Source organism: Macaca mulatta, chromosome 14 (genome assembly GCF_049350105.2).
Source record: "Macaca mulatta isolate MMU2019108-1 chromosome 14, T2T-MMU8v2.0, whole genome shotgun sequence".
Lineage (NCBI taxonomy): Eukaryota > Metazoa > Chordata > Mammalia > Primates > Cercopithecidae > Macaca > Macaca mulatta.
The window spans coordinates 109,302,154-109,330,103 of NC_133419.1; the positions used below are offsets into that span (position 1 = coordinate 109,302,154).

At 41.5% G+C, this 27,950-nt stretch overlaps 1 protein-coding gene across 4 annotated transcripts; it reads right to left on the reverse strand.

Moving 5' to 3' along the window:
• Nucleotides 1–1,031: 1,031 nt before the first annotated feature.
• Nucleotides 1,032–27,810, reverse strand: POGLUT3 (protein O-glucosyltransferase 3). Of its 4 annotated transcripts, none has more exons than XM_001104429.5 (8): nucleotides 27,560–27,810; nucleotides 19,990–20,187; nucleotides 15,083–15,366; nucleotides 10,925–11,141; nucleotides 10,097–10,293; nucleotides 8,231–8,425; nucleotides 6,558–6,662; nucleotides 1,032–3,877 (listed from the first exon to the last, which is right to left on the reverse strand). In XM_001104429.5, the coding sequence occupies exons 1-8, from the start codon at nucleotides 27,759–27,761 to the stop codon at nucleotides 3,752–3,754; spliced, it is 1,524 nt and encodes a 507-aa protein (XP_001104429.2). In that variant the 5' UTR covers nucleotides 27,762–27,810; the 3' UTR covers nucleotides 1,032–3,751. The 4 variants fall into 4 exon arrangements, with proteins under 4 accessions (XP_001104429.2, XP_028689777.2, XP_014971104.2 ...); XM_028833944.2 differs by having other exon boundaries at nucleotides 27,275–27,677; XM_015115618.3 differs by having other exon boundaries at nucleotides 27,200–27,677.
• Between the last annotated feature and the right edge of the window lie 140 nt (nucleotides 27,811–27,950).

A 27,950-nucleotide genomic window follows, 5' to 3' on the forward strand; every position in this document is an offset into this window, starting at 1 on the left:
GGGAGTGTGGTTTTTAAGGATAATTTGGTGGGTAGAGGATCAGAAAGTGGGGAGGTGCTGATTAGTTCGGTTAGAGTTGAAATCAAAGGGAGTCGAAGCTGTCCTCCTATGCTGTCAGTTCCTGGGTTGGGGCCACAAGACCAGATGAGCCAGTTTATTGATCTGAGTGATGCTAGTGGAATCATCGAGTACAGGGTCTGCAAAATATCTCAAGCACTGATTTTAGGTTTTACAATAGTGATGTTATCCCCAGGAGCAATTTGAGGAGGTTCAGAATCTGGCAGCCTTCAGATGCATGACTCCTAAATCATGATTTCTATGTTGTAGCTAATTTGTTAGTCCTGCAAAGGCAGTCTAATCCCCAGGCATGAAGGGGGATTCTTTTGGGAAAGTGCTGTTATCATCTTTGTTTCAAAGTTAAACTATAAACTAAGGTCCTCCCAAGGTTAGATTGGCCTATGCCCAGGAATAAACAAGGACAGCTTGGAGGTTAAAAGCAAGATGGAGTTGGTTAGGTTAGATCTCTTTCACTGCAATGATTTTCTCTTTAAAATTTTTGCAGAGGTGGTTTCAAGACAGGATCTTGCTCTGTTGCCCAGGCTGGAGTGCAGTGGCATGATCATAGCTCACTGTAATCTCAAACTCCTGGGCTCAAGCAGTCATCCCACCCCAGCCTCCCAAGTAGCTGGGACTACAGGTGTTCACTACCGTGTCCAACTAATTTTTAAATTTTTTCTTTTGTAGAGCTGAAGGTCTCACTGTGTTGCCAGGGCTAGTCTTAAACTCCCGGGTTCAAATGATCCTCCTGCCTTAGCCTCCCAAAGTGCTGAGGTATGAGCCACTGTGACTGGCCTTTTCTTTCTTCTAATGTTATTACAGATTTCTGCCCTCTAGGGACTGAGTGGTGATTTTGGTTCATTTATTCATGAAGACATAATAGAATCAAAATTAGACCAATGCAGTTATAGAAATACCAGGGCTATAAGTGGTTACAACCTCTTTCTTAAAAAGCAGAAGGTATCCTTTTCAAATTTTTATTTAGAAAATTTATTTTATTTAAAAAGTATACATATATGTCCCAAGATAAAAAGTTCTAAACATAGATTTAAAAAGAGCATAATGGAAAAAAATATAAATATTTTCTGTTCCTATTTATATCTTTTGTGCATTTATTGTCTTTTCTAAGGTTGGTATTTTTCTTTGTTTTGCAATTTGATCCATACTTAAAGTAAAAAAAATTTAAATATTATAGAAAGGTATAAAGCAAAAAGTAAAAATTCCCTTCACTCCATCTTCTCCTCAGATATTGGTGAATCTCCTCTCAAACTTTCAACCACATAGATACATTTTTGTTTACAAACCAGAAAGCCATTAACACTAACTCTTTAAAGGCTGCAGCTGAGTTGGTGAGATGAAGAATTATGTAGATTAAGGCTGCTGTCTTCCTGTAGAATTTTTTGAGGGATTCCACTTTTTTTTAAAGCACATCCTTCCTGTTCCACTCACTGAAGCTGCCCCATTTGTCTCATCTTGCTTTTAACTATTAGGCCTGTTTGGCAGAGGCAATATACATTTTTAAAAATTTAAGATGTTTAAAATGCCATTAGCCATTAGCACCTGGAATTCGAGGCAGAATGGCATGAGGCAGGCAGCCTTTCTTGCCACAATCCCAGTTTTGACAAGCCTCAAAAACACTGTGTACAATATTTGAGACACAAATTCATTAGGTATGGTCTCAGGACAGCCTGCTCTTATTTAATACTTGTGCGCTTGTGGTTTTGCACAATGGATGGGTACTAGAGTTTGCCTTGGATACTTGGTGTTGATTAGATTGTTCTGAAATTTGGTTATGCTTAGTCAAAAAATTCTGTTTATTGTTCTTCAGCAAGAATAGATGTAACCACTTTAAAAATAGTTACATTGTTTTCCAGATTAAGTAAATATCTCAATTAGGAGAGTACATAATTTTATTTTTAGTTGTAGTTTTTGAGATGGAGTCTCACTGTCGCCCAGGCTGGAGTGCAGTGGTGTGATGTCGGCTCACTGCAATCTCCGCCTCCCAGGTTCAAGCGATTCTCCTGCCTCAGCCTCCCGAGTAGCTGGGATTACAGGCAAATGCCACCATGCCCAGCTAATTTTTGTATTTTTAGTAGAGATGGGGTTTCACCATGTTGGCCAGGCTGATCTCAAACTCCTGACCTCAAAAGATCCATCCACCTCGGCCTGCCAAAGTGCTGGGATTACAGGCATGAGCCACTGCAACTGGCATATTTTTAAATTGGGATATGAGTACATATTTTTAAATTGGGAATGAGGATAACTCTTGTTTTAGAGCATGTGCTTTAGTGAACTGAACCTTGGACTGATGGTTACAAGGAGTATGTAATGAACTTTCAGGCTATGAGTCCTAAATCCTGACCCTGTCCTAAAAGAAAGAGGGAATTTCCAAAGTCTTTATCTTAGCAATGACACCCACTGAAATAGAAAAGTGGTGGAGTGAGGAATGGATGCTTGCCTTTGTTCTTGGCCTGTTATTAGTGAATCCCAAGATAGCAGGCTTCCTGAAGATTGTTGTAGAGGTTTTCAGTGTTTTCAAGGATCCCCTTTTCAGCTTGAAAATAATGAACACCCTTCACCTGACTACAGTTATCTTTTACCTATTCGATATAGAGATAATGAATGATGCCTAAAGCATACATTCATCTATGTTAATAACTCTATTGTCTTTGATGGGTATACAACTCAGATAGATTTGGAATTACTACCTTAAGGCACAATTTCTCCTTAATGTTGTCTCAGGCTTTGGCAAAATTTAGTTTAAAGGATATGAGTAGTGCTTTAAAAAATATTCCCTCCACAGTCTCCATGCCACCTTTAATAACAGAGTCATTCTCTTCTTCCTTAAATATCCTTATCAGACCTTCTAAAAGGAAGCTGTTATTAATGAAAGCGAAAAGCAGCTTGTAAGAGGAGAAATTATGCAGTGACGGGTGGAAAAATCCCTGAACAAATATTTTCTCTTCATAATTGGAAGTGGAAGAGAAAAAGTGAACGGGGATAGAAATAAACCAATAAAATATGTAAACTAATAAATATGTAAACAGTTTTGCAGAGGCTGATTTATATTTTAGCAAGCCTCTCTATTTGCTATGATCCCCAAGTTTTCTTTTCAGAGAAACTATAATGCTGATAATACCAGTTTTTACTCACAAGATATTAATATCCAATGATATTTGGTAATGCTTGTTCAAATACAGGTCAAACATCCCTCATTCAAAAATCCAAAATCTGAAATACTCCAAAATCCAAAACTTTTTGAGTGCTGACAACACCACATGGGTCGCTAAGATAGTGACACCTTTGCTTTCTGACAGTTCAATGTATACAAACTTTGTTTCATGCACAAATTGTTAAAAATATTATATAAAATTCCCTTCAGGGTATGTGAACAAGGTATATATGAAACATAAATGCCTTTTGTGTTTAGACTTGGATCTCATCCCCAAGATATCTCATTATGTATATGCAAATATCCCCAAATCTGAAAAAATCTGAAACCTGGAACACTCCTGGTCCTAAGCATTTCAGATAAGGGATACTCAACCAGTAGTGCTACATCCATCTATATATACAAAGCCACCAGGAGAACCAGTCCACTTGGTAAAGTCTTCTGTACTGTCCTTCACAGCTTAGATTCGATCTTTCCTTAAAGATGTACCCAGGATACACAGGAGTGTGAATCTGGGCTGACTCAAAGCTCTTCTCTCGAAGGCTTTATCCTGTGGCACTGGCAGATGGCTGTGTTATCTTCTGGCTGAGGAACAAGTTCCATTCCATCACGTACTTCAGGTTTGCTGGACTGGCGCTCGGCATATTTCTGAAATGTGGGTTTAAAGGGAACTGAAAGGTTAGTTCACACTTCATTCTGTTGACTCCCCCACCCACTCCCATCCGCAGTCACGCCATCTTTTCTAGTTGCTCTGTGTCTTCAGACTAAAACCAAAGGTCTGGTTTATTCCAGTCCTAAAGTTACATTTTAACTTTAGCTATCACAGGCACTAGTGATAATTCATAATCTAGCAAGAAACCCCAGTCCACAATTTCATGTGTTGGTTGGAAGCCTCTACAAAAGGGCTTAACAACAGACCTTATAAAAGGCCTGAAACAAACAGCAGCTTGCATTTATCTTACACTTGTTAATGAATAATTAACTTTGTTGAATACTCAAGCCAGCAAACAAACAAGATAACCATCTGAAAAGTTGGCAGTCTCACACATCCTTTCCTTTAGGCCTATAGTCACACACATTTTTGAATGGCAACAGGTCTGTGGAGTGTTCCTCCACTGTGGCCCTGAGTGAAATATTTCTATAAATTAAGTTGGGTGTTTTGTTTTGTTTTTTTTTTTGAGACACCGTCTCACTCTGTCACCGAGGCTGGAGTGCAGTGCCGTGATCTTGGCTCACTGCAGCCTCCGACATCCTACGCTCAAGTGATCCTTACACCTTGGTCTCCTGAGTAGCTGGGACTAGAGGTGCATACTAACATACCCGGCTAATTTTTTAATTTTTTGTAGAGATGGGGTTTCACTATGTTGCACAGGCTGAAGACTCCTGGACTCAAGCAATCTGCCTACCTTGGCCTCCCAAAGTGCTGGGACTACAGGCATGAGCCACCCTGCCTGGACATAAATTGGATGTTTCAGTTCAATGATACCATGTCCATTTCACTGTACATTCCTGGTACTGGACCAAATGCAACAAAACGCTGACATAAGTAGATGAGCCTAATTAATATTTTAGAGAGAGAAATTCCTACCATTAAAATTGAAACTATTTGGGAGGCTGAGGTTGGAAGATCACTTGAGGAACCAGGGCAACATGGCGAGAGCTTGTTTCTTAAAAAAGCTAAATAAATTAGCTGAGTATGGTGGTGTAGTCCCAGCTACTAGTGGGAGGCTGAGGTGGGAGGGTGGAAGAATCGCTTGATCCCAGGAGGTTGAGGCTGCAGTAAGCTGTGATCATGCCACTGCATTCCAGCCTGGGTGACAGAGTAAGAAATATATATATATGTATTTTTCTTTTTTTTGAGATGCGTTTTGCTCTTGTTGCCCAGGCTGGAATGCAATGGTGCAATCTTGGCTCACTGCAACCTCCACCTCACAGGTTCAAGCGATTCTCCTGCCTCAGCCTCTTGAGCAGTTGAGATTACAGGCATGTGCCACCACACCTGGCTAATTTTGTATTTTTAGTAGAGACGGGGTTTCACCATGATGGCCAGGCTGGTCTCGAACTCCTGACCTGAGGTGATCCGCCCTCCTTGACCTCCGAAAGTGCTGGGATTACAGGTGTGAGCCACTGCGCCCGGCCAAGAAATTGTTAAAAAAAAAACCTGTTTAACAATTAAAGCTAGACCAACAGAGGGGACAGACCAATTTAAGGGAAGGAAGGGCTGCTTCTAGTAAATAGTGTAACTTATCATTTTTATTTTTCTATGAAAATGAAAATATGAGAGGGTAGTATCCACAAGCATCTAGGGAAATTTACTTTTATTATGCCTACAGGAAAATAAATTTAGGTTAAAAACAAGAACATAATTTCCTTTTTTTAATCCTTCCTGTCTAGATTTTTCTAAGTAAAACTTAAGGTAGTTACTCAAAAGACCAATCCTCGGATTCCCAGTAAACACTGTAATTCAGGATTCAGCCCTAAGGTGTTAGAACTGTTATACATATTTTTCATTAGTTTGTTTGCTATAGCAAGCTAAATATTTGCATTCTGCCTTGTACTGTAAAAGGCATGAATCTTAAGTATCACGGAGAATAAGGAGGCCACATTTTAACTAAAAAGGGATGTTAATGATCTCCAGTCCAACCGTCTTGTTTTCCAGATAAAGAAAAATGTTTTTCTCTGAGGTTCCAGAACACCTACACTAGGAATTCAATAAAGCATTTAATAAAAGAGAGCACTGAGAAGATGGGAGGAGCTGCTAATCTATATTTGTGAGGGCTCCCAGCATCATTTTTCATAATATGGAATAAAGATGAAAATATGGAGGCCACATCTGGGCATGGTGGCTCACACCTGTATCCCAGCACTTCAGGAGGCCAAGACAGGCAGATCACCTGAGGTCAGGAGTTCAAAACCAGTCTGGTCAACATGGCGAAACTCTGTTTCTACTAAAAATACAAAAATTAGCTGGGCATGGAGTCACATGCCTGTAATTCCAGCTACTTGGGAGTCTGAGGCTCCCAAGAATTGCTTGAACCTGGAAGGCAGAGGCTGCAGTGAGCTGAGATTGAGACACCGCACTCCAGCCTGGGTGACAGAGTGAGACTTTGTCTCAAAAAAACCAAAAAATATATAAACAAAAAACAAAAAAAGGGGGCCACCAAATGAAGACTTAGCACTATCTTTCCCTAGGCAAGAGACTTGGCTTAGCCAGCCGGTCCATAGGCTGACTCTGAGCCCTTCAGGAAGCCAGGCAGGAAGTGTACAGGCCAAGCGGGTAGTCTGAGGACACCTGACCCAGCAGTGTGGACGGACACTCTGAACTGACCTGCAGTACTTGGTAATAGTAGCAGTAAAGCCTGTGTGGCTGTAGTAGGTCCCTAGCCATCAACTGTCCTTCTTTTGCAATCTTCTTGGCTTCTTCATCATTTTCCTGAAAGGTTAAAAAAAAAAAAAATGAATGAAAATTACTACTAAGACCCACAAAGAGAGGGTTAAGTGTGAGGTGGGACAGATGTGGGGTTGAAAGTGAACAGCATGGGAAAGACAGAACATAATGGAATTATAACTTAAGAATGAGGCTACAGGGGCCGGGTGCAGTGGCTCATGCCTGTAATCCCAGTACTTTGGGGGCCTGAAGCTAGAGGATCACTTAAAGTCAGGAGTTCGAGATCAGTCTGGCCAACATGGTGAAACCCCATCTCTACTAAAAATACAAAAATTAGCTGGGTGTGGTGGCAGGCACCTGTAATCCTAGCTACTCAGGAGGCTGAGGCACGAGATTCCTTGAACCCGGGAGGCGGAGGTTGCAGTGAGTGGAGATTGTGCCACTGCATACCAGTCTGGGTGACAGAGTGAGACTCTGTCTCAAAAATAAATAAACAAACTAATAAATAAATAAAGAATGAGGCTACGGGAAGAGAGTATTTTCCTAGACATCTCTGTTAAAAGAAATGATCACATGTTTGGCCCCTTTTCCACAGTACGAGGAAACCACTCCTCCCCACAGTGCAACAACCCACGTGCAGCCCCTATTGTGACCATCTTGGTACTTTCCTGGCCACCCAGGAAGTACTCTTCAGCTTCCTCATCTGTCCCACCAGCCTATTTCCTTTCTGCATGATAGTAGAATGAATACGTTTTCATGTTATAATATCTTTTAAAAGCTCCATGCAAATATGCAGTCAAAGCCAAAAAGTTCTGTTATAAAATGGCAGCTATAAAAGACTGTATTGCTTTTGTAACCGAAAAATTCAGTCATTAGTACCCACAGGCTGTTCATTCAGTACCAGAAATAGTCAGCATTCCTAATTATACTTTTGGAAAATAGTTAATCTTCTACCATGCTGTCCGCAGGTAAGCCATTTGCGAGCAACTGAGGCTTTTACGAAGGGTCACAAAAGTGATTCTGCCTCAGGCATCCGATTATTTCCATAACCATATATTGTTTCTTAGAAACTTAGTATAAAATCTCATAATGGAAGGGTACATTTTTGTAGTTTTATAATAAAATGCAACAGTTTTTTTAATACTTTTACTTTTAAAAAAGGAATTCCTATTTTATGGGAAACGTGATTCTTGCGTTATATAACACACATTCATTAAGAATTTGTGCCTTTTTTCTAACTGGGGATCAGAAAAGAGTACTGTAATTGCCTGAAATGTTTTCTTGTTCATAAAGCACCTTAACTCTGGTCTTTCAATCAGTAATTTGCATTTTGTATGTTCTTGTTTGTATGTGTAAACATAGCATTTAGAAAATCTGTATTTTATATAAGGCTGGACTTCAAATCTTCTGAAAATCTTCAAAAATGTTGATAGAGGGTATGCAAAATGATTCTGATGCTGATTCTTTAGATATTTCAAGGGAACGCAATTTCAGAAAATAATATTTCTTTTCATTCCATTATGTCAAATCTAATTGTGTTGTGATGGAACTCATCTAACTAACACTGGTAAATTTGTTATTGCTTAAAGAAATAAAAATTGCTGGAAGCATACCTTAGCCCATTTAACTTTCTCTAATAAATCACTCAGATTTCTTTTAATTGGAACGTAATGCTTCCAAGGTTCTAGTGCCATGTAGAAATGTTCATAATATGGCGAGTCCTGCTTTAAAACCAGACTGTCGCCCAGCATGAGATATGGATATCTGTAAGCAGCCACGGTCCCATCCACATTTACTTGATACTTGTACTGGAAGATGAAAAACAAACATAAACAAACTTTCAGTAGTCATTTGCTTCACTTCTGCTTCTCATCAACACCGTAATACCAACTACAGATGAATTATTTTCCAACTTTGGTGTTTAAAAGTTTTATTTTATAACTTACATCTTCTCTTTGTATAAAAATCACAAGCAGTCTTTCTCAGATTAATTTTAAGAAATATATTGTTTAAAGCTAAGATGCAAAATTTTTGGAAAAGGAGTGAAGACCTATTTCAATCATGTCTCTGTAATATGGAATCCAGATTTCCAGATTTCAGGTAGGAAAACTATTTTTTCTTTTTAAATTTTAATTAGTTGTTTTTTTTTTTTTTTTTTGAGACAGTGTATTGCTCTGTCACCCAGGCTGGAGTGTAGTGGTGTGATCTTGGCTCACTGCAACCTCTGCCTCCTGGGTTTACACAATTCTGGTGCCTCAGCCTCCTGAGTAGCTGGGATTACAGGCACCCACCATTGCAGCCAGCTAATTTTTTTCCTATTTTTAGTAGAGACAGGGTTTCCCCATGTTGGCCAGGCTGGTCTCAAACTCGTGACCTCAGATGATCCGCCCGCCTCAGCATCCCAAAGTGCTGGGATTATAGCCATGAGCCACTACGCCCAGCCGGGAAAACTATTTACAAAATTCTTAAAGCTGAATACTGATAACAACGAACACTTTCATTTATTCATTATTTCCTCTGTTCCTTATATGCAGTCTGTGAAACAGGCAGGCATTGTCTTTACTTTACAGTTTTAGAACTGAGGAGACAGAAACTTGGAGACGTTTAAGGACTTGGGCAATGCTGGCAACACAGTAGGAAAGCTGTCTGCATATTTGTTGGGTTAATATACTTTGTTTTCCATTTCAAATGCAGTTTTCATAGGCATTAAACCTCATTCAATTATAATAATCTGAAGCAGGTATTATTAACCCCTTCTTTTTGTTTTTACAATTGAGAAAACTGGTATTCAGAGACATGTATAAAACTCATTCTCTGAGTCCAAATCCCCTGTTCTACTCATTATCTGGGATGAAGAGGACACACTCCCAGATTTGGTAAATAATTTTTTCTCAGATAATTGGTACAAGGAGTTTTTGAGCCCATCAGGTTTTGTCACATTGTTCACATCTCTCCTCTGGGCCTCGTGATAATGTTCTGAAGGAGTAGGTAGGCATCACATGGGTTTAAAGACCAAGGTGCCAAGACAGGAAGGTCCCATAGTTGGTAGCAGAGGCAGGATAGAAGCAGGCCTTGAACCCTAATCCCAACTCCCACTTTACATATATGGAATTTATACTTTTTCTATTTACAAAAGACATTTGAGATCACTTTATGTAAAAGGTATATAAATTCCCAGTTTATTAAAGCAAATACAAAAAAAAAAAAAGAAAAAAAATGACATAAATACACCAAAATCCCAGGTTAATCCTTGTACTATATTTTGAGAATTAAGTACAGTTCTGAGTTATTTGGTAAACTTAACAATGAAAGAAGGAAACCACAATGAATTTTGTAATTCCTGATATCTATTAAGAAAGTGTGAACATGTGTGTCAGTTCACAAGACAGGAGAAATTTGCTGAAGCTCACCTATTTTGGTAGACTTTTAATACAAAATTTTATCACTTCATATCCATAGAAGAAGACTCAAATGCATACCTTAAAGAAATCAAAGAAGCCCATCAACTTGGCTTTTCCAAGCTCCTTTTCTTTCTCTTGGAAAAAGAAATATCCTGTAATTCCTGCATCTAGTAGCTGAGGATTTTCTTTGGACAGCTGTACCAACTGAAGCCTCTCCTCTCGGCTGTCTCTACCTCTGAAGAAAGCTCTCTCTGTTTTGTTGATCCAGGAAGGCCCTACAAGTTTGAAGCCATTAAAAAATTATGATTATGAATTTGACATTTTAATACGGTAAGCATAATCCTCTTTAATCTACTGTTGTCATTTAAGATGTTAAAGCTCTTTTATCATCAACTCATCTTCTAAAGTAGATGCTATTTCAAATAAAATATGGGATTGAGTCTCAATTTGCCAGAAGAACTTTCAAGTTTAGATTTTCAAAAAAATAGTCCTTTTATTTGCTGTATTATATAAAAGAAGGCTCTAATTTCATCTATTTGTCTGCTAGTGAAAGCTCATGCAAGTATTGGTATATTCTGTTATATAATACTAGGAAATACCTGAAATAATGTCGGACCATGTTCAAAGCAAAAAGAGATTCAGTGACTTGGCCCACTCACAAAGGCATTAGCTTCTTCCATTTTCTGTGTTTCACAATAAAACGTGAGCTAGGTCTTTGTTCTTACATAGGGTAACCAGAAAAAACTAAATAACTGAGTAACATCCACAAATCTTTAATCCCTAGGTTGGTCAGAATTTTGAATACAAGAAAGACTTTTTCTAATATGCTACTGAATGCAAACATATATGTATAACCCACTCTCTAAGCTTTTTCTTCATTAATTAGCCTTGCATTTCCCTGAATACCTGTATTTCCCTGAATAGAGAGGAGATCATTTGTAACACCCCGCATGGCTTCAAGCGTGGAGTGGGTGATGTCATAGGTTGGGAGGACAACATCTCTTGAATCCAGAGAGCCACACCATGAAATGATAGGTATGGGGCTGGGGGTTCCATTGACTTTTCGATGCTCCAAGGGCCAATCTCCAAGATTAACATAAAATTCTAAATCTGGGAGAAGGACCTAAATAAATATATAAACAAACATCAGTGCTGGGAAGATCTCAGTCTTTGGTACTAAATACAATAGTTCTTTGGTTTTCTTACATATTCTGACCAGGCTAACCATTCAAAAACAGCAAGAGAAGAGAGAAGAATGCCTGTCAATTTGTCATCTGTGAGGATCCTACATGGCAAATTCACTTAACCAGGAGTCAGCTACCTCTGTCCAGAGGTGTATTTAAAATTCGGTGTTTGAGGCCAGGCGTGGTGGCTCACATCTGCAATCCCAGCACTTTGGGAGGTCGAGGCAGGTGGATCACTTGAGATCAGCAGTCTGAGAACAGTCTGGCCAACATGGTGAAATCCCATCTCTACTAAAATTACAAAAATTAGCCAGACTGGTGGCAGACACCTGTAATCCCAGCTACTTGGGAGGCTGAGGCAGGAGAATCGCTTGAACCTGGGAGGTAGAGGTTGCAGTGAGTCGAGATCATGTCACTGCACTCCAGCCTTGGCAACAGAGTGAGACTCCCTCTCAAAATGACAACAAAAACAACAACAAAAAAACAACAAACAAAAAAATGAAATAAAATAAAATGTAGTATTAGAGAAGTGGAAATTGTGTAGAAAGGTATGAATGAGTAGCTTTGAGAACCCTCTCTGCCAGTTGCCTAAGAGAATCTACAAAGTTATAACCAAACCTTGTTTTCCTTCACTGTTCTCCCTCTTTACCTCATATGCGCTTGCCTCTGGAACCTGCCACTCCGTTTCCATCTCCACGATCAATGTCTCAGTTTAGGCCCTCATTTCTTGCCTACCTAGATCGTTGCAACAGCTTCCTTACTAGGTGTTCTGATTCTGGGCTTTTCATACTGTAATCTGCTCTCCACAGGGCTGCTCAGATTTCCAGAACTAAAATTAATTCCAAAACTAACATTTCTAAAATAACTTGGTTAATGTCACTACCAAGCTCAACAGAACCTTAAGCCTATGGCACGAGATCTCAACTCTCTGGCTGGCATTCAAGGCCTCACTATCTTGTTCCAGCTTGGCTATAAGCCTCATGTTTCATCTGCCCACATACCAGGAAACCTCAGGCTACTCTCTGAAAATGCCATCCACCTCAACATGTAATTCCCTTCATTTGGAATGTTTTACTTATTTAACTTGGCAGTCTCCTTTCTAATCCTTCAAGCCCAGATCTAACACCACCTCTTCTAAGACTCACCCTCCTCCGGCACTTAAACCCGAGGTACTTACTTTTCTTGAGGCCTATCATCATATTGGGATATGATCATTTGTTTGTATTCACATCCCACTCCCACTTTCAAACAACAACAAAAAATTTCCACTAGAGTGGGCTACTCAAAGACTAGGACTGAGTCTCATTTATCTTAGATTTATGTCTTCCCCAGCCACTGGGCAAAGAACAAAAGGAAAGGGTGAGAGATGTGAATATTCACCCTCTTGCTTCCCTGTCATTATTATTATTATTATTATTATTATTTTGAGACAGGGTTTCGCTCTGCCACCCAGGCTGGAGTGCAGTGGTGCGATCTCGGCTCACCACAACCTCTGCCTCTCAGGTTCAAGTGATTCTCGTGCCTCAGCCTCCGGAGTAGCTGGGATTATAGGCATGCGCCACCACGCCTGGCTAATTTTTGTATTTTTAGTAGAGATGGGGTTTCACCATGTTGGCCAGGCTGGTCTCAAACTCCTGACCTCAAATGATTCACCTGCCTCGGCCTCCCAGAATGCTAGGATGACAGGTGTGAGCCACCGTGCCCAGCCTCCCTGCTATTATTTACAAACTCATTAATAAACTCCACATTGGAAGTACTCACTGTGGAGTAGGGTTTCTCAAGTTCACATTATTGACATTTGGGGTTAGATGATTCTTTGCTATGGAGTTGGGGGGTGCTATCCTTTGCATTGTAGGATGCTTATCCACTAGATGATAATAGCAATCCCTGAGCTGTGACAACCAAAAATGTCTCTAGACATTGGCAAATGTCCTCTGAGGGGCAAAATCATCCCTGGTTAAAATCTACTGCTATGAAACCAGCAACATGGGTTAAAGAGGCAAGAATACAGGGCACAGTTGACTAGTTGTAGCCCAGGAAGAGAGCACTACCTTTAGGAGCAGATGCCCATCATATGCTTGTATCCTCACATTGTGGGCTGGTGGCAGAGGGGTTGGGGACTGCTATTTAAAGTAAGAACTGACTGCAGGCACACAGTCAGCATACTTGGGGAACTGTATAACATATCAGGAAAACTGTGCTTTGGTTTTTGGTTTATAAAAATCCCTTGGCCGGGCGCAGTGGCTCACGCCTAGCACTTTGGGAGGCCAAGGTGGGCGGACCACGAGGTCAAGAGTTCGAGACCAGCCTGACCAACATGGTGAAACCCCACCTTTACTAAAAATACAAAAATTAGCCAGGAGTGGCGGTGCACGCCTATAATCCCAGCTACTCAGGAGGCTGAGGCAGGAGAATTGCTTGAACCCAGGAGGCAGAGGTTGCAGTGAGCCGAGATCATGCCACTGCACTCCAGCCTGGGTGACAGAGAGAGACTCCGTCTCAAAACAAACAAACAAACAAACAAACAAACTCCCTTGATGGTCTCTCTGAGTAAGAAAGATAAATATTGCCCACCTCCATCCCTCACCCTGTATGATCAGAAACAAGGACAAAAGGTAGTTTAAGTTGCTCTGCTTAAGAGGAATTTAGAGTTCTGCAAATGTGGAAAGAGAGGTTGAATAGTAAGATAAGGGGGTGCTATTGGGGGATGTGGAGAGTCTGAAAGACAGGGGGCCTAACCACATTAGTGAGAGGCTAAGACCTTAAGGTCAAGGACAGCCACGAGAAATTCCCAGAGGCAAGCATGACTGAGAGTCTGATGAGTACAGAGACGTCTGTTTTTAAATATCAGGATTTTTGTTTGTTTTTTAGTATGTACTGGTGGAAAAAAAAACAACCTGTTGCTGGTACCCCAAGCTTTGACACAATGTTCCATGCACGCTATCTTCTAGGTATGCTTAGGGTAAAACCAGGAAAATGTGTTCTAAGTTCAAGTCATTTTGAGGTGAAGAGAAGAAAACAGCTGCAGAAGGTGAAATCTAAACAGGAGTGGTATTCAGCAGGAACAGAGAATTTAAAGCGACCTCTTGGTATGGTTGTACATGCCTATAGTCCCAGCTAGGACCAAGGCTGAGGCAGGAGGATGGCTTCAGCCCAAGAATTTGAGACCAGCCTGCACAACACAGCAAGACCCCATCCCTATTTTAAAAAATAAATAAATAAATAAGAGACAGTTCTGTTTGGATACTGTAAATATAGACTATTAAAAAAAAGAAGAAGAAGTAACCTTTTTATAAATGTCTGGAAGCTCAAAGAAACCTTGGGAGTGTCCTGTACGGCATACCTACCTGGAATGGGGGCTCAAGCCACTTTAGTTTATTATATTATATTTATTTATTCGAGATGGAGTCTCACTCTGTCACGCAGGTGGGAGTGCTGTGGCGCAATCTTGACCCACTGCAGCCTCCACCTCCTAGGTTCAAATGATTCTCCTACCTCAGCCTCCTGAGTAGCTGGGATTACAGGTGCCCACCACCACGCCCAGCTAATTTTTGTATTTTTAGTAGAGATGGGGTTTTGCCATGTTGGCCAGGCTGGTCTTGAACTCCTGACCTCCAGTGATCCACCCGCCTCAGCCTCCCAAAGTGCTGTGATTGCAGGTATGAGCCACCATGTCCAGCCTCGAGCCACTTAATTTTAAATCTTACAGGAAAGTGAGATCCACAAAGGTGGAGAACATACGAACACTCAGGTTGCAAATATCTTAGATGCCCATTTCTCAGCCTAAAATCTGTTTCATCCTTTGTCATTATAATTCTAAACATTTAAATGTGTATACCCAAATAATTAAACTGTATTATCAATTCATTCATTCTCCTACCTTTCTTGTCAATGATAACAAAATCTCATCAGAGAACATCTTGAAGTCTGTGTATTTCCCTAAAGATCTCCGGTAAATATGGTTATCAAGAATTGTGTAATGAACAATGGCACCTCTCTCATCCCCAAACCTTTTGGGGACTTCGTTTAGCATTTGCTGGAGATTGATGCTGGGAAAGGAAGCAAAATCTTTTGCGATCTGTGGTTCCTTAGTTGGACAAGAAAGAGTTTTCTGCCAGGCCTGAGGATCTTCCGGACACTCACAGTACTCATGGTACACTGGTCCTAGGGAAGGAAAACATGAACAAGGCCGCACTCCATTAGCAAGCACCACAGCACAGGGAGTCGCTTCTGTCTCTGCTTCTTGGTGAATTCTAAGAATATCCAGAGATAATCTGCCCTAGTCAAATCAGTGGTGTACGTGATTATGTTAGAGTCCTATACTTTTACTTTCCTTTTCACACCACCTTGGATAACACAATTTAGTATATGCCCTCTCCCAATCTAACCTACTCTCGGTCACTTAGCTGATAAATTCATTTCTAGTAAGGTATAAATGGCTGGCAAACATAAAACAACTTACCTTTTAGGAAGGAGAAAAAGAATGTATTAATTTTTAGACATTATGTAGACCAAAAATAAAATTCTAAGCCTCCTAGATCATCCAAATGGATCCCTCCTTTTGGCCAAGGGCATTCCAAAGTTAACCTGAAAAACTAGTTCGGCCATGAAGGGAAAGGGGAGACAGGCATGCCTCATTATACCCTCCTCCCTTTTGGAATTCAGGCCCAGCTGACCAGCATTAACATCAACACAGACCTTGGTGAACTGACTCTTTAAGTCTAATAAGAAACATTTGCAATCTCTTCTCTGTAGCCTGCTACCTGGAAGCCTCATCTGCATGATAAAATCTTGGTTTCCACAAACCCTTATCATAAGCCCAGACATTCCTTTCTATTGATTCTAAGTCTTTAGACAATAACTTAATTTTTTCAACCAACTGCCAATCAGAAAACCTTTGAATCTACCTGTGACCTGGAAGCTACCGTCAACCACTCCCAACCACACACACCCCTTCCAGTTGTCTCTCCTTTCCAGACCAAACCAATGTACATCTTACATGTATTGATTAATGTCTTATGTCTCCCTAAAATGTATAAAACCAAGTTGTAGCCTGACCACCTTAAGCACATATTCTCAGGATGTCCTGAGGGTTGTGTCATGGGCCATTGGTCACTGAGTCTGAGAGGTGGGGAACAATAAGGTAAGCCCTACAGTTCCTACAGCCTATTGCTTAAGGGAGCTTCGAGGCTGTAGTGCAGGGTGGGAGACTGTAGGCAAAACCAGGTAGTCTCACTGAGTTGAATATTTGGCTCAGAATAAATCTCTTCAAATATTTTAGAGTTGGACTCTTTTCTTTCTCTCTTTCTTTCTTTCTTCCTTTCTTTCTTTCCTTCCTCCCCTCCTTCCTCCCTCCTTTCTTTCTTTCTCTCTCTCTCCCTCCCTCCCTCTCTTTCTTTCTTTTTCTTTTTTTTGTGGCAGGGGGACACAGTCCACTCTGGCTGAGACTGGCAGAGTCGCCCAGGCTGGAGTGTAGTGGTGTGATCTCAGCTCACTGCAACCTCCACCTCCCAGGCTCAAGTGATTCTCCTGCCTCAGCCTCCCGAGTAACTGGGATTACAGGTGCACACCACCATGTTTGGCTACTTTTTGTATTTTTACTAGAGATAGGGTTTCACCATGTTGGCCAGGCTGGTCTCAAACTTCTGACCTCAAGTGATCCACCTGCCTCAGCCTCCCAAAGTGCTGGGATTACAGGCATGAGCCACTGTGCCTGGCCATAAATTTGACTCTTTGCATTGACAACAAGTAACAGGGACTGATGTACCATCCCACCTGAAACAACCAGAAAATACCCCCACAAAACATATGAAACAATAATTTTTTGTTGTTTTTGTTATTGTTTTTTTGAGATGGAGTCTCACTGTGGTGCCTAGGCTGGAGTGCCGTGGTGTGATCTCGGCTCACTGTAACCTCTGCCTCCTGGGTTCAAGTAATTCTCCTGCCTCGGCCTCCTGAATAGCTAGGACTACAAGCACTCACCAACACACCCAGCTAATTTTTTGTATTTTTAGTAGAGATGGGGTTTTGCCATATTGGCCAGGTTGGTCTTGAACTCCTGATATCAAGTGATCTGCCTGCCTCGGCCTCCCAAAGTGCTGGGATTACAGGTGTGAGTCACCACACTTGGCCTTAAACAATAGTTTTTAAGGCACTAGGTATTAGGCAATGAAGGACAGTGAGTCTGAGAGATGGGGAACAAATAAGGTAAGCCCTATAATTCCTACAGCCTACTGCTTAAGGGAGCTTTGAGGTTGTAGTGCAGGGAGGGGGCCTGTAGGCAAAGGCAGGCAGCCTCCCGGAGTTGAAGAGACAGTGCTGACAGTCCAGGAAGACCAAGGCAGCTCTAGACTTTGTAGGACAGAGTATCTAAAAAGGACGCACTGCACAGAGAGAACATTAGAGATCTATAGGAGGTCCTCTTCACATATGAAGCAGAACATATGATCAGTGCATATGATCAGTGCATGTTGGATGAGTTCTTCCCCTGTACTGGTTCCAAAAATAATACAGTTTAATTATTTAGGTATAACATCTAAACGTTTAGAATGATAATGACAAAGGATGAAAACAGATTTCAGGCTGAGAAATGGACATCTAAGATATTTGCCACCTGAGTGTTCATATGTTCTTGGGGAAGACAGGGGAGAACCCATCCAAAATGATCAGAGGGAACAGTACTTACCAGTGGGTACCAGCCAGACTGGAAAGCCTTCTAATTCATAGGGCTTGGGTAAAGTATGCAGAAGGGTATTGCCTCAGTAGCCGGGAATAATTAGCCCTAGACTAAACATGGCAATAGCACCACCTAACAAATTGTAAAAGCAAAGCTTGGAAGGATTAAATTATTTCCCAGTAATGTAACTGCACCCCAGAAACGAGTTCAAGAAGATGAAAAAGCATCAAGAGGTGAAAACTAGACTGTATAGGATTGACAACAGATTGTACATTGCAGAAGAGAATATAATAGAATTTAGAGACAGTAATAGAAACTATACAAAATGAAACAAAGAGAAAAAATAATTTAAAAAATGAAAAGAGTATCGATGAAACATAGGATAGTTTCAAGCCCAATATATGGGTAATTAGTATCCTTGAAGGTAAGGTGGAATGGAACAGAAAACATATTTGAAGCAATCATGGCCATAATTTTTCTAAATTTGATGAAATTTAAATCACTTGGATGACTTAAATTCCAAGAAGTTCCACAAATCCAAAACACAGGAAACATTAAGGAAACTGCACCAAGGCACATAATAATCAAACTTCTCAAAAGAACTGATAAAGAAAAAACCTTAAAAGCAACACAGATGAACAAAGATAAGGAAAATGCTAGATTTATTGTTAGAAGCAATGCAAGTGAGAAGACAGTGGAACCGCATCTTTAAAGTCTCAAAAGAAAAAAAACCCCTCAACCTATAACTATAACTAGAGACAATGTCTTTTAAAAACAAAGGCAAACTAGGCCGGGCATGGTGGCTCATGCCTGTAATCCCAGCACTTTGGGGAGCTGAGGCAGGAGGATCACTTGAGCACAGGAGTTGGAGATCAGCCTAGGTAACATAACAAGACCCTGCAGAAACAAAAAAATGTTTTGGAGAAACAAAAAAATATTTTTTTAATTAGCTGGGCATGGTGGTGTGTGTCTGCAGTCCTAGCTACTCGAGAGGCTGAGGTAGGAGGTTTGCTTTAAGCAGTTTTTGTTTCTGTTTTATATTTTTTTGAGACAGGGGGTCTCACTCTGTCCCCCAGGCGGGAGTGCAGTGGCACGATCACAGCTTACCGCAGCCTCAACCTCCCTGGGCTCCGGTGATCCTCTTACCTCAGCCCCCTTGAGTAGCTGGGACTACAGGTATGTACCACCACACCCAGCTAATTTTTTGTAGAGACAGGTTTTTGCCATGTGGCCTAGCCTGGTCTTGAATTCCTGGGCTCAAGTGATCCCCTGGCCTTGGCCTCCTAAAGTGCTGGGATTATAGGTGTGAGCCACTGCACATAGCCTAGCCCAGCAGTCTGAGGTTGCAGTGAGCTTTTTTTTGAGATGGGAGTCTCGCTCTGTTGCCCAGGCTGGAGTGCAATGACGTGATCTTGGCTCACTGCAACCTCCACCTCCCAGGTTCAAGCGATTCTCCAGCCTCAGCCTCCCGAGTAGCTGGGACTTCAGCATCTGCCACCATTATGCCTGGCTAATTTTTGTATTTGCGGTAGAGACGGGGTTTCACCATGTTGCCCAGGCTGGTCTTGAACTCCTAAGCTCAAGCCATCCACCCGCCTCTGCCTCCCAAAGTGTTGGGATTACAGGTGGGAGCCACTGCGCCCAGCCTGCAGTGAGCTTTGACTGTGCCACTGTACTCCAGCCTGTGCCATAGAGCAAGACCCTGTCTCAAAGTAAACAAAAAACAAATCAAACAAACAAAAGGCAAAATAAAGTTTTTTTAGACATTCAAAAGCCAGAAGAATTCATCACCAGCATTCTCACAGTAAAATAAGTATTAATAAAAATTCTTTAGGCAGAAGGCAAATGTTACTAGATGGAAATACGGATCTACACAACGGAATGAAGAGTTTTGCAAATAGTAACTACGTGGGTGTTAATACACAAGATTTCTTATCATTTAAATCTCTTTACTTAATTTTCTTTCCCTTAAAATTTAAATTGAGCTCCAGGAGGTATGGATACAATGTTTACTCCAATGCACATGACTTTGAGGTCATCAGGTTTAGGCCATTCTGAAAGGCATGGGACCTATACATAAGGCTGACTTTGCAGTATATAATAATCCTTACCTTTCAAAATATAGGGAGACTGAGCCACATGTTCATCACCATAAAGAACCTCTATCTTCAGCCCTTCATTGACAGTTTCATACATCCGATATCTCATCAAAAATGTTCCATCGTTCCTGTCCAAAGGTTTAGGGACATGTATCCGGACCAACTCTTTGGGTGAAAGAGATTTGACTACTACTTTGAATGGTGTTTGACCTAAAAGGAAAAGAAATATAAACCACTCTACCATGTCATGATTATGATTTACAATTTTATTGGATAGGTGTTATTGGATAACTTAAATACGTTGCTTATTCCTGCAGCATTGGTGGTTTAAAAAAAATCATTTACTTTTGGAAGATCTTTGAGGCCAGGAACTATCATGTCTGGTTCATGCATTCTTTTTTTTTTTTTTTTTTTTTTTCTTTTTTGAGACAGGGTCTTGCTCTGTCACCCAGGCTGGAGTGCAGAGGTGCAATCCTAGCTCATTACAGCTCCAGCCTCCTGGGCTCATGAACCTCCTGCCTCAACCTGCACCAGCCCCATGCATAGGTGGGACTACAGGAGTGTGCCACCATGCCTAGCTAATTTGTTTAATTTTTTGTAGAGATGGTGGGGGGCGAGATGGGTTGGAGGGGGTCTTGCTATGTTGCCCAGGCTGATCTCAAACTCCTGACCTCAAGCAATTCCCACTGCCTCAGCCTCCCAAAGTGTTGGGATTACAGGCTTGAGCCACAGTGCTTGGTCTGGTTCATGTATTCAAACCACGGATCAGACTCAACATTGATTTACTGCATGAACAAAAGCAATTCATTTTTTGAAAGCAAATAAAAAATAAACTTTTTGCTTGTTTAGTCTTTCCTCCTTTGGGTAGGATTAAAGCCCAGATAATTAAAAACCCATGGACTCTAAGCATGACAGATTTCTATAGTAATCGAACTTTCTCCTTGTAAAATAAACACAAGCTTTCTTTGTATACCATTTCAGTGTCTAATAACCTTCATTTCTGTGAAAATTTCCCCATTTATTAAGCCCAAATTTCAAGTGGTACTTCTAAGCCCATTTCCTTAGGTAGAGAGAGATTATAGCTAGTTACCAGACTCTTGTACAAGTTCACACACATACACACACACAAACACACACATACACATCTTTGTAAATACTAGAGATTACTTCTGAGTCTGTCTGCTCAGCTTGAAATGAAACAGCTACACTGTAATAATCCATTCCACCTTTAAAGTTTTGTGGGGTTTCTGTTCTAGGTAAATAATACCTATTTAACAAACTTTCCCTTTCCTATTTGCTGACATTTTGGCTTTGAAATGATACTGCTGTGATTAATGCTATTGTGGCCAGGAATAAACTTTGAAACTTCTTCCTTCAGAGAGTGCAGTGGATATACCATTTAGATCACCATATCAAAGGGAAATGCTAAAAAAAGTAATGAATCCTCTGAAATCCCCAGTCCTAGCAAACAGAAAATTGTGACCAAAGTTGTTTTTCACTTCACATCTATCATATTATAAAATTTAGAATATTTAAAATATATCTTTTGAGATTACTAAACAAGTTTGTGAAATTCTTAGTTTCTAAATCTAGTAAGTATAAGATCTACTTTCTTTTGCTCTTTAAGGGTTTTTCTTGTGAGTTTGCAGAAATGTTTCTCAGTCTCTTCAATTTAGTAATAACAATGTGGTATCTGACATCTTGCTATTAAATATTAATAATTGAGTACCAAACATAAACATTTTAGGATCCATGAAACAAGTATGATAAAATTATGAAAGAAATCTGCTAACCTAAATGAAGTATAATAAACATGGAAGATGCTATAAAGTGGTAATCATTTAATATGAAATTATTAGAAATGTTGGCCAATTACCTGAACTGAATAAATGAAACACATAAATTATTGCTTTGCATTATTTCCCACATGGTTTCAGAAAGGCAACATGGCGCAGCAGATTGAAATCTGGACAGGAAAGTCTGGGAATTGGAAAGCCATTTCCATTGCTCCCTCCCCAAACTGGAAATGTACAAAAAGGTTTTCTTATTTCCTGATCAAACAGTCTTATTCGCCATACATTATTATTTTAAATAAACAAAACAGATATAAGACAAGAATATTATTGACTGTGACTTTTGGGAAAGACATACAGAAAAAAACAACTAGCTCCAAAATGCATCAATTATTTGTAAATTGAAAGTATTAGATAAATAATTATGGTCGCTTCCAGTTGTAATATTTTTTGTCGCTGAAATACCATTTAAAAGTCACATTTCAAAATGTATGTATACAACTATAATATAGCCATTGGAAATATATATTTTAAATATTCAGTTATTTTTTATAGTAATCTTTCATGCCTGTGTCATTGTTGACACGAAATTAATGTTAGAATTAATGCAAGATAATACTGATCAGGACTGAAATAGAAATAAGGAATCCTAACCTCACAAAAGAGAAAATGAGAAGAGTGAAATTTCTAATTGCTTCAAATGGAAGGAATGAAAATTCTCATTAGCTCTGGGGACTAATATAGTGGGATAGAATTGAGGCTCAGTGGCTGGGCGTGGTGGCTCACGCCTGTAATTCCAGCACTTTGGGAGGCCAAAGTGGGCAGATCACGAGGTCAGGAGTTTGAGACCAGCCTTACCAACATGGTGAAACCCCTTCTCTACTAAAAATGCAAAAATTAGGCGGGCATGGTGGCACACACCTGTAATCCCAGCTACTCAGGAGGCTGAGGCAGGAGACTCACTTGAACCCAGGAGGCGGAGGTTGCAGTGAGCCGAGATTGCACCATGGCACTCCAGCCTGGACAACAGAGCTAGACTCTGTCTCAAAAAAAAAAAAAAGAATTGAGGCTCAGCTTGAGTTTTCTACTCAATAAATTCAAACTTAAGAAAAATAGCTGACTGGATGAGAATGCAGTGACTATGTAGACAAAAGGAGGCTGGTAGTATCAAAGTGTTACATCATTAGAATCCGAAATCTTGAACATGTTTGATTTGGTAAGAAATCAAATGCATATTTAGAAATTAACTTAGTATTTTTATGGGCTTGAGACTTTCATACGTATTTTCTGTGTCATTTATTTCCTACAAGAAATTTGAGGTAGGTATCTGTCACTCCCATTTTATAAATCAAGAAACCAATGCTCCAAGAAGTAAAGTAACTTGCCCAAGGTCACATACATAATGAGCAGAGGAGCCAATATTTGAATGTAGCTTTGCAGCAGTCACAGTTGGAGGAATACTTCTGGCACTTTGGATACATTGGAGTCATCTCCTCCTCTGTTGTTTAGGAAGTTCATTAAGGCTCTCTACAGCTGCAACAAAACTGTTGACCCCACATGGTCAAGGGAAACAAAATCCCAGAAGGCCAAGGTATTGCACTATGAGGCTAAATGGAAATCCTCCTAAAATATCTGGCTAGCTGCCAACGATGAACACCCTCCAACATCTTATTGTAAACTGACGCACGACAATCATATTAAGGATGATGTGATAAAACAGAAAAAGCAATGAAGTAGAAGTTCAAAGGGCTGTTCCTCCGTTGGCTCTGACACATTCGCTGTGGAGCCCACCAGGCAAGGCATTTTAGCTTCACTGAGCCCAGTTTCTTATGTGTAAAGACAGTAATATCTATCCTTCCTACCTTACAAGACTATTTTAGAGGACAAATTAAGCAAGGCATAGTACAAAACACTAAAGTGCTACACAACCAGGAGGTAAGATTGTTTTATGACGATATTATTACTGATGAAGACAGAAGACTGAGTAGAAAATAACTATTTATATCCTTCCATCTTGACATATTTCAATCATTCCTCCCTCCACCCCTTCCTTCTTTTCATCTATAATACTCAGCATCTCTGCCAGGCATTGTGCTAGAGGCTGGGAATATAACAGTATCAACAGGTACTGCCTACATTCATAATTGAAGGAAATGTTCAATTTAAGTAAGAGTTTACTGAAAATAAAGATACAGGTTTTTTTCTTCCCCCATCCAAGGGCAAAGACCTTGTAATTTCAGTCTGTGAACCCCAGTTTGAGATGTCCTGCTTGAGATCACTGAAGTTCACAATATTTTTGTTATCTGGGTACTTGGATATATGTAGCATAATAGTGGCATTCAGATAAATTCTACACTTTGAATGGGAGTGATAATAAGGAAAACTCTCTAGTTGTGTACAACAGGCTATAGCTTGAGAAGATTTTTCCTCTTTTCCAATTCATTCTTTTTAGTTCTTTTGTGTGTGTGTGTATGTGTGTGTGTGTATGTGTGTGTGTGTGTGAGACAGAGAGAGAGAGAGAGAGAGAGAGATGGGGTCTCACTCCGTCACCCAGGTTGGAGTGCAGTGGTGCAATCTCAGCTCAATGCAACCTCGGCCTCCCAGGCTCAAGACATCCTCCCACCTCAGCCTCCCCAGTAGCTGGGACCACAGCTGGGCACCACCACGCCTGGCTGATATTTTGGATGTTTTTGGTTGCCCAGGCTGGTCTCAAACTTCTGAGTTCAGGCAATCTACCTGCCTTGGCCTCCCAAAGTGCTGAGATTACAAGGCATTCAATTGGTTCTTGAAGAGGGAAAGACCTCAGGAATTGGAAGTGAATGTTGGTGGCAGAAATGTAAGAAACTAGTTGGGTGAGTTTTCAAAACTATAGGGCAGCTTTTTAATTGGAAGCCAGAAATCAAGAGGCCTGAAAGGAAACAAAGGGAATCCAAAGGAATGAAAGTAAGGTTGTCCGAAAAGTCTTCATTTTATTTATTTATTTAGAGAAAGGGTCTTGCTCTGTCGCCCAGGCTGGAGTGCAGCGGCACAATCATAATGCTCTGAAACCTTGAGCTCCTGGGCTCAACTGATTCTCCTGCCTCAGCCTCCCAAGTAGGTAATTTCTTAAATTTTTATTTTCAGTAGAGATGGAATCTTGCTATGTTGCCCTGGCTGGGAAGTCTTTCTAAGACTAAAAAAAGGAAAAGTCATAGATCGCAGGGGTAAACCAAGCAGAAACATAAATGTAACTTTCCTTCTGTTAAGATATTTAATAGAAACTGTTTGTAAACTGTTTTTCATTTGTTTAAAGAATATATTTATGTGTATATATAATATATATGTATATATAAATGTACACACAACTTTTAAGTCATGTATCATTTGGATCTTAATTGAGTCTTTATATCAGAGGTTGGCAAACTATAGCTAATCCAGCTCACTGCCTGTTTTTGTAAATCCTGTAAGCTGACAATGATTCTTATGTTTTTAAAATGGGGACGGGCACGGTGGATTATGCCTGTAATCCCAGCATCTGGGGAGACTGAGGCAAGAGGATCCCTTGAGCCCAGGAATTTGAGGCTGCAGTAGCTATGACTGTACCACTGCACTCCATCCTGGGTGACAGAGACCCTATCTCTTAAAAAAAAAAGAGGGGGGGCAGGTGTGGTGGCTCACTCCTGTAATCCCAGCACTTTGGGAGGCTGAGGCGGGTGGATCACGAGGTCAGGTTGAGACCATCCTGGCTAACACGGTGAAACCCCGTCTTTACTAAAAATACAAAAAATTAGCCAGGTGTGGTGGCGGGCGCCTGTAGTCCCAGCTACTGGGGAGGCTGAGGCAGGAGAATGGCATGAATCCAGGAGGCGGAGCTTGCAGTGAGCAGAGATCACGCCACTGCACTCCAGCCTGGGCGATAGAGCGAGACTTCGTCTCCAAAAAAAAAAAAAAAAAAAAAAAAAAAAAAAAAAAAAAACGGCAGGGGGAGGGTTGGAGAAAAATCAAAAGAATAATATTCTGTAACTTATGGAAAATTATATGAAATTGAAATTTCAGTAGCCATAAAAAGTTTTATTGTAACATAAACGGGTTTGTTATAGGTCCATGGCTACAAAGCAGAGCTGAATAAATGTGAGAGATGATATCACCTACAAAGCCTAAATTATTTACTATTTGGCCCTTTAAAGAAAAAGTTTGCGAAACCCTGATATACACACATGCGTTTCAGTCAATACAGTCGGAATTATTTTCCCTAAATGCGTATCATGCATATGAAACCAGATGTCTGAGTCTTTAGGGTCTAACTGGTAGACACGTTATCAAAGCAATGCTCAAAGACAACTTCAGGAGTGGTGTTCTGAATCAAATGTAGGACACAAGCCACTGAGTTGGTTAAGGGAGAGGCAGATTCTCGCCTCGGCGCAGATTTCTCCAGTGGCTCTCTTTTATCCAGTTATAAAGTCATTTGCTTGGCATTCAAGACGCTTGAAGACCAGTGGCTACAATGAACTAGCCTTTTCTGCTCAGTATCATTAAATTACAGTACTTATTTTCCCGAACACCACGGTCTCTTACGTCTGTGTGCTTTTGCACATGCCGGGGCGTCCACCCACATGCCTGCCCACAGCAAACCTTCTCATCCTTCAAGTCTCTGCTCCTGAAACCTTCCTGGACTTCTCCAGTCTCTGGCAGTGCTTCAGTGTTGCCCCTGCACTCTGTACATACCTTCAATTATCTTGTACAGTGATCAGTTATTTGCATGTCTTTTGCCAACAGACTGTAAGTTCCCTGATGGGCAGGCATTTTCATCCTTAAATCCCCAGTGGAATTACCAAACGCAGAAGTAGACATCAAAGAAGTATTTCTTGAATGAATGAAATTTTAAAAATCATTAAATCTAAAAGTGAATTATGTTTGGCTCCTAAATTCTCTGCTTTGCCCAACTGTCAAGACCCCCTTACCCCTTTCACAAGCTGGGACACACTTCTGGCAGCTGTGTTCCCAGCAGGACTAGCAGGGGCAGAGGCACTGGGTTATTCTAATTGTCTCTTCGCTGATAAAACAAGGAGCTAGTTGGCCAGAGCCCTAAACTTAGGCATACATTAGCAAATCCTGACTGGCAACAGCGTGAAACCAGCAGGACAAGTTTTAAGAAGTTGCAAAGGTAAGACGTGAAGGACAACATGGGAGGAGGACCGGGCAGAAAGGGATTCAGGACGAGATCCATCTCACCCTCGGTGGAGGGAAAACCGAATGATTTCTACTGAGTTTCCCTAGTTTCTGTAATCTGCTTTCAAGAACTCAGAACTAAAAAGGAAACAAAAAACCAACACTTAAACCCCTCCTCCTTCCTACGGCTCTGACATTTCCTCTGCGTAAGAGTTCGTTGCTCCAAACCCATCAGGCCTAAACCGTGTAATCCGACGCGATCCGTGGGCTTGATGACTCACCACTGGAAAGCGCTCCCTGCAATCCCTCACAGTTCAGACAGCTAAGTCAGAGATGAAAGCCAACGTGTGACTCACGGCACACTCCTCGTAACGCCCGGGCGCCGTCCATTCGCAACATCAACCCCTGCACATCAAATGCGGAAGCGCCCTTGAAGTTCATTCATTCATTCCATAAACTTTTGTGGTGATTTTTGCCCGCTTTGATTACGGGCGGGAGAAGGGAAGAGGAGCTGACCAGACCCAAAAAGGGGCGACACACGCCGAGGAGGGACGCCACGCAGGCCGCGGGCGGACTCCCGGGCGGCGGGGACGCGCGGGGACCCGGCCGCGGGACGAGGGAGGCCGGCGGCCGGACACTACCTGGGGGCGAGCGAGTGAGGTTCTGGCCCTCCGAGTTGACCGCCTGCAGGTAGAAATAGCGGACCGGCAGGACGACGGCCGCCTGCAGCCCGGGCCCCCACACCAGGCTCCGCGGCGCGCTGACCAGCACCTCCGGGGCCCCCGCGGCCACCAGCAGGGCGAGGCGCAGCTGCAGCAGCAGGGCCCAAGGGAGGCTGCGCATGGTCGGCGGGGCACAACTGTGGTCCAGCTCCGCGGCGGCGAGGAGGGGCCGGGAGGGCCGCGGGCCGGGCGGGGACTGGGGCCCACCGAGGGGCGGGTCTTTCGGGCAGGAAAGATTGCGGCGCAGGCTCCCTTTCCCGCCCTCTGTCCGGCCCCGGCTCCAATCACCCACTGCGCGCCCTGCAGGGGT

Coding starts and splice junctions, on each gene's coding strand:
- POGLUT3 (XM_001104429.5), bottom strand. CDS start 27,761: ATGCGCAGCCTCCCTTGGGCCCTGCTGCTGCAGCTGCGCCTCGCCCTG. Junction 10,294..10,924: donor CTCTATTCAGGGAAATACAG/GTATTCAGGGAA, acceptor TCAAACTTGTAG/GGCCTTCCTGGATCAACAAA. Junction 8,426..10,096: donor GCTTCTTTGATTTCTTTAAG/GTATGCATTTGA, acceptor TTCATCTTCCAG/TACAAGTATCAAGTAAATGT.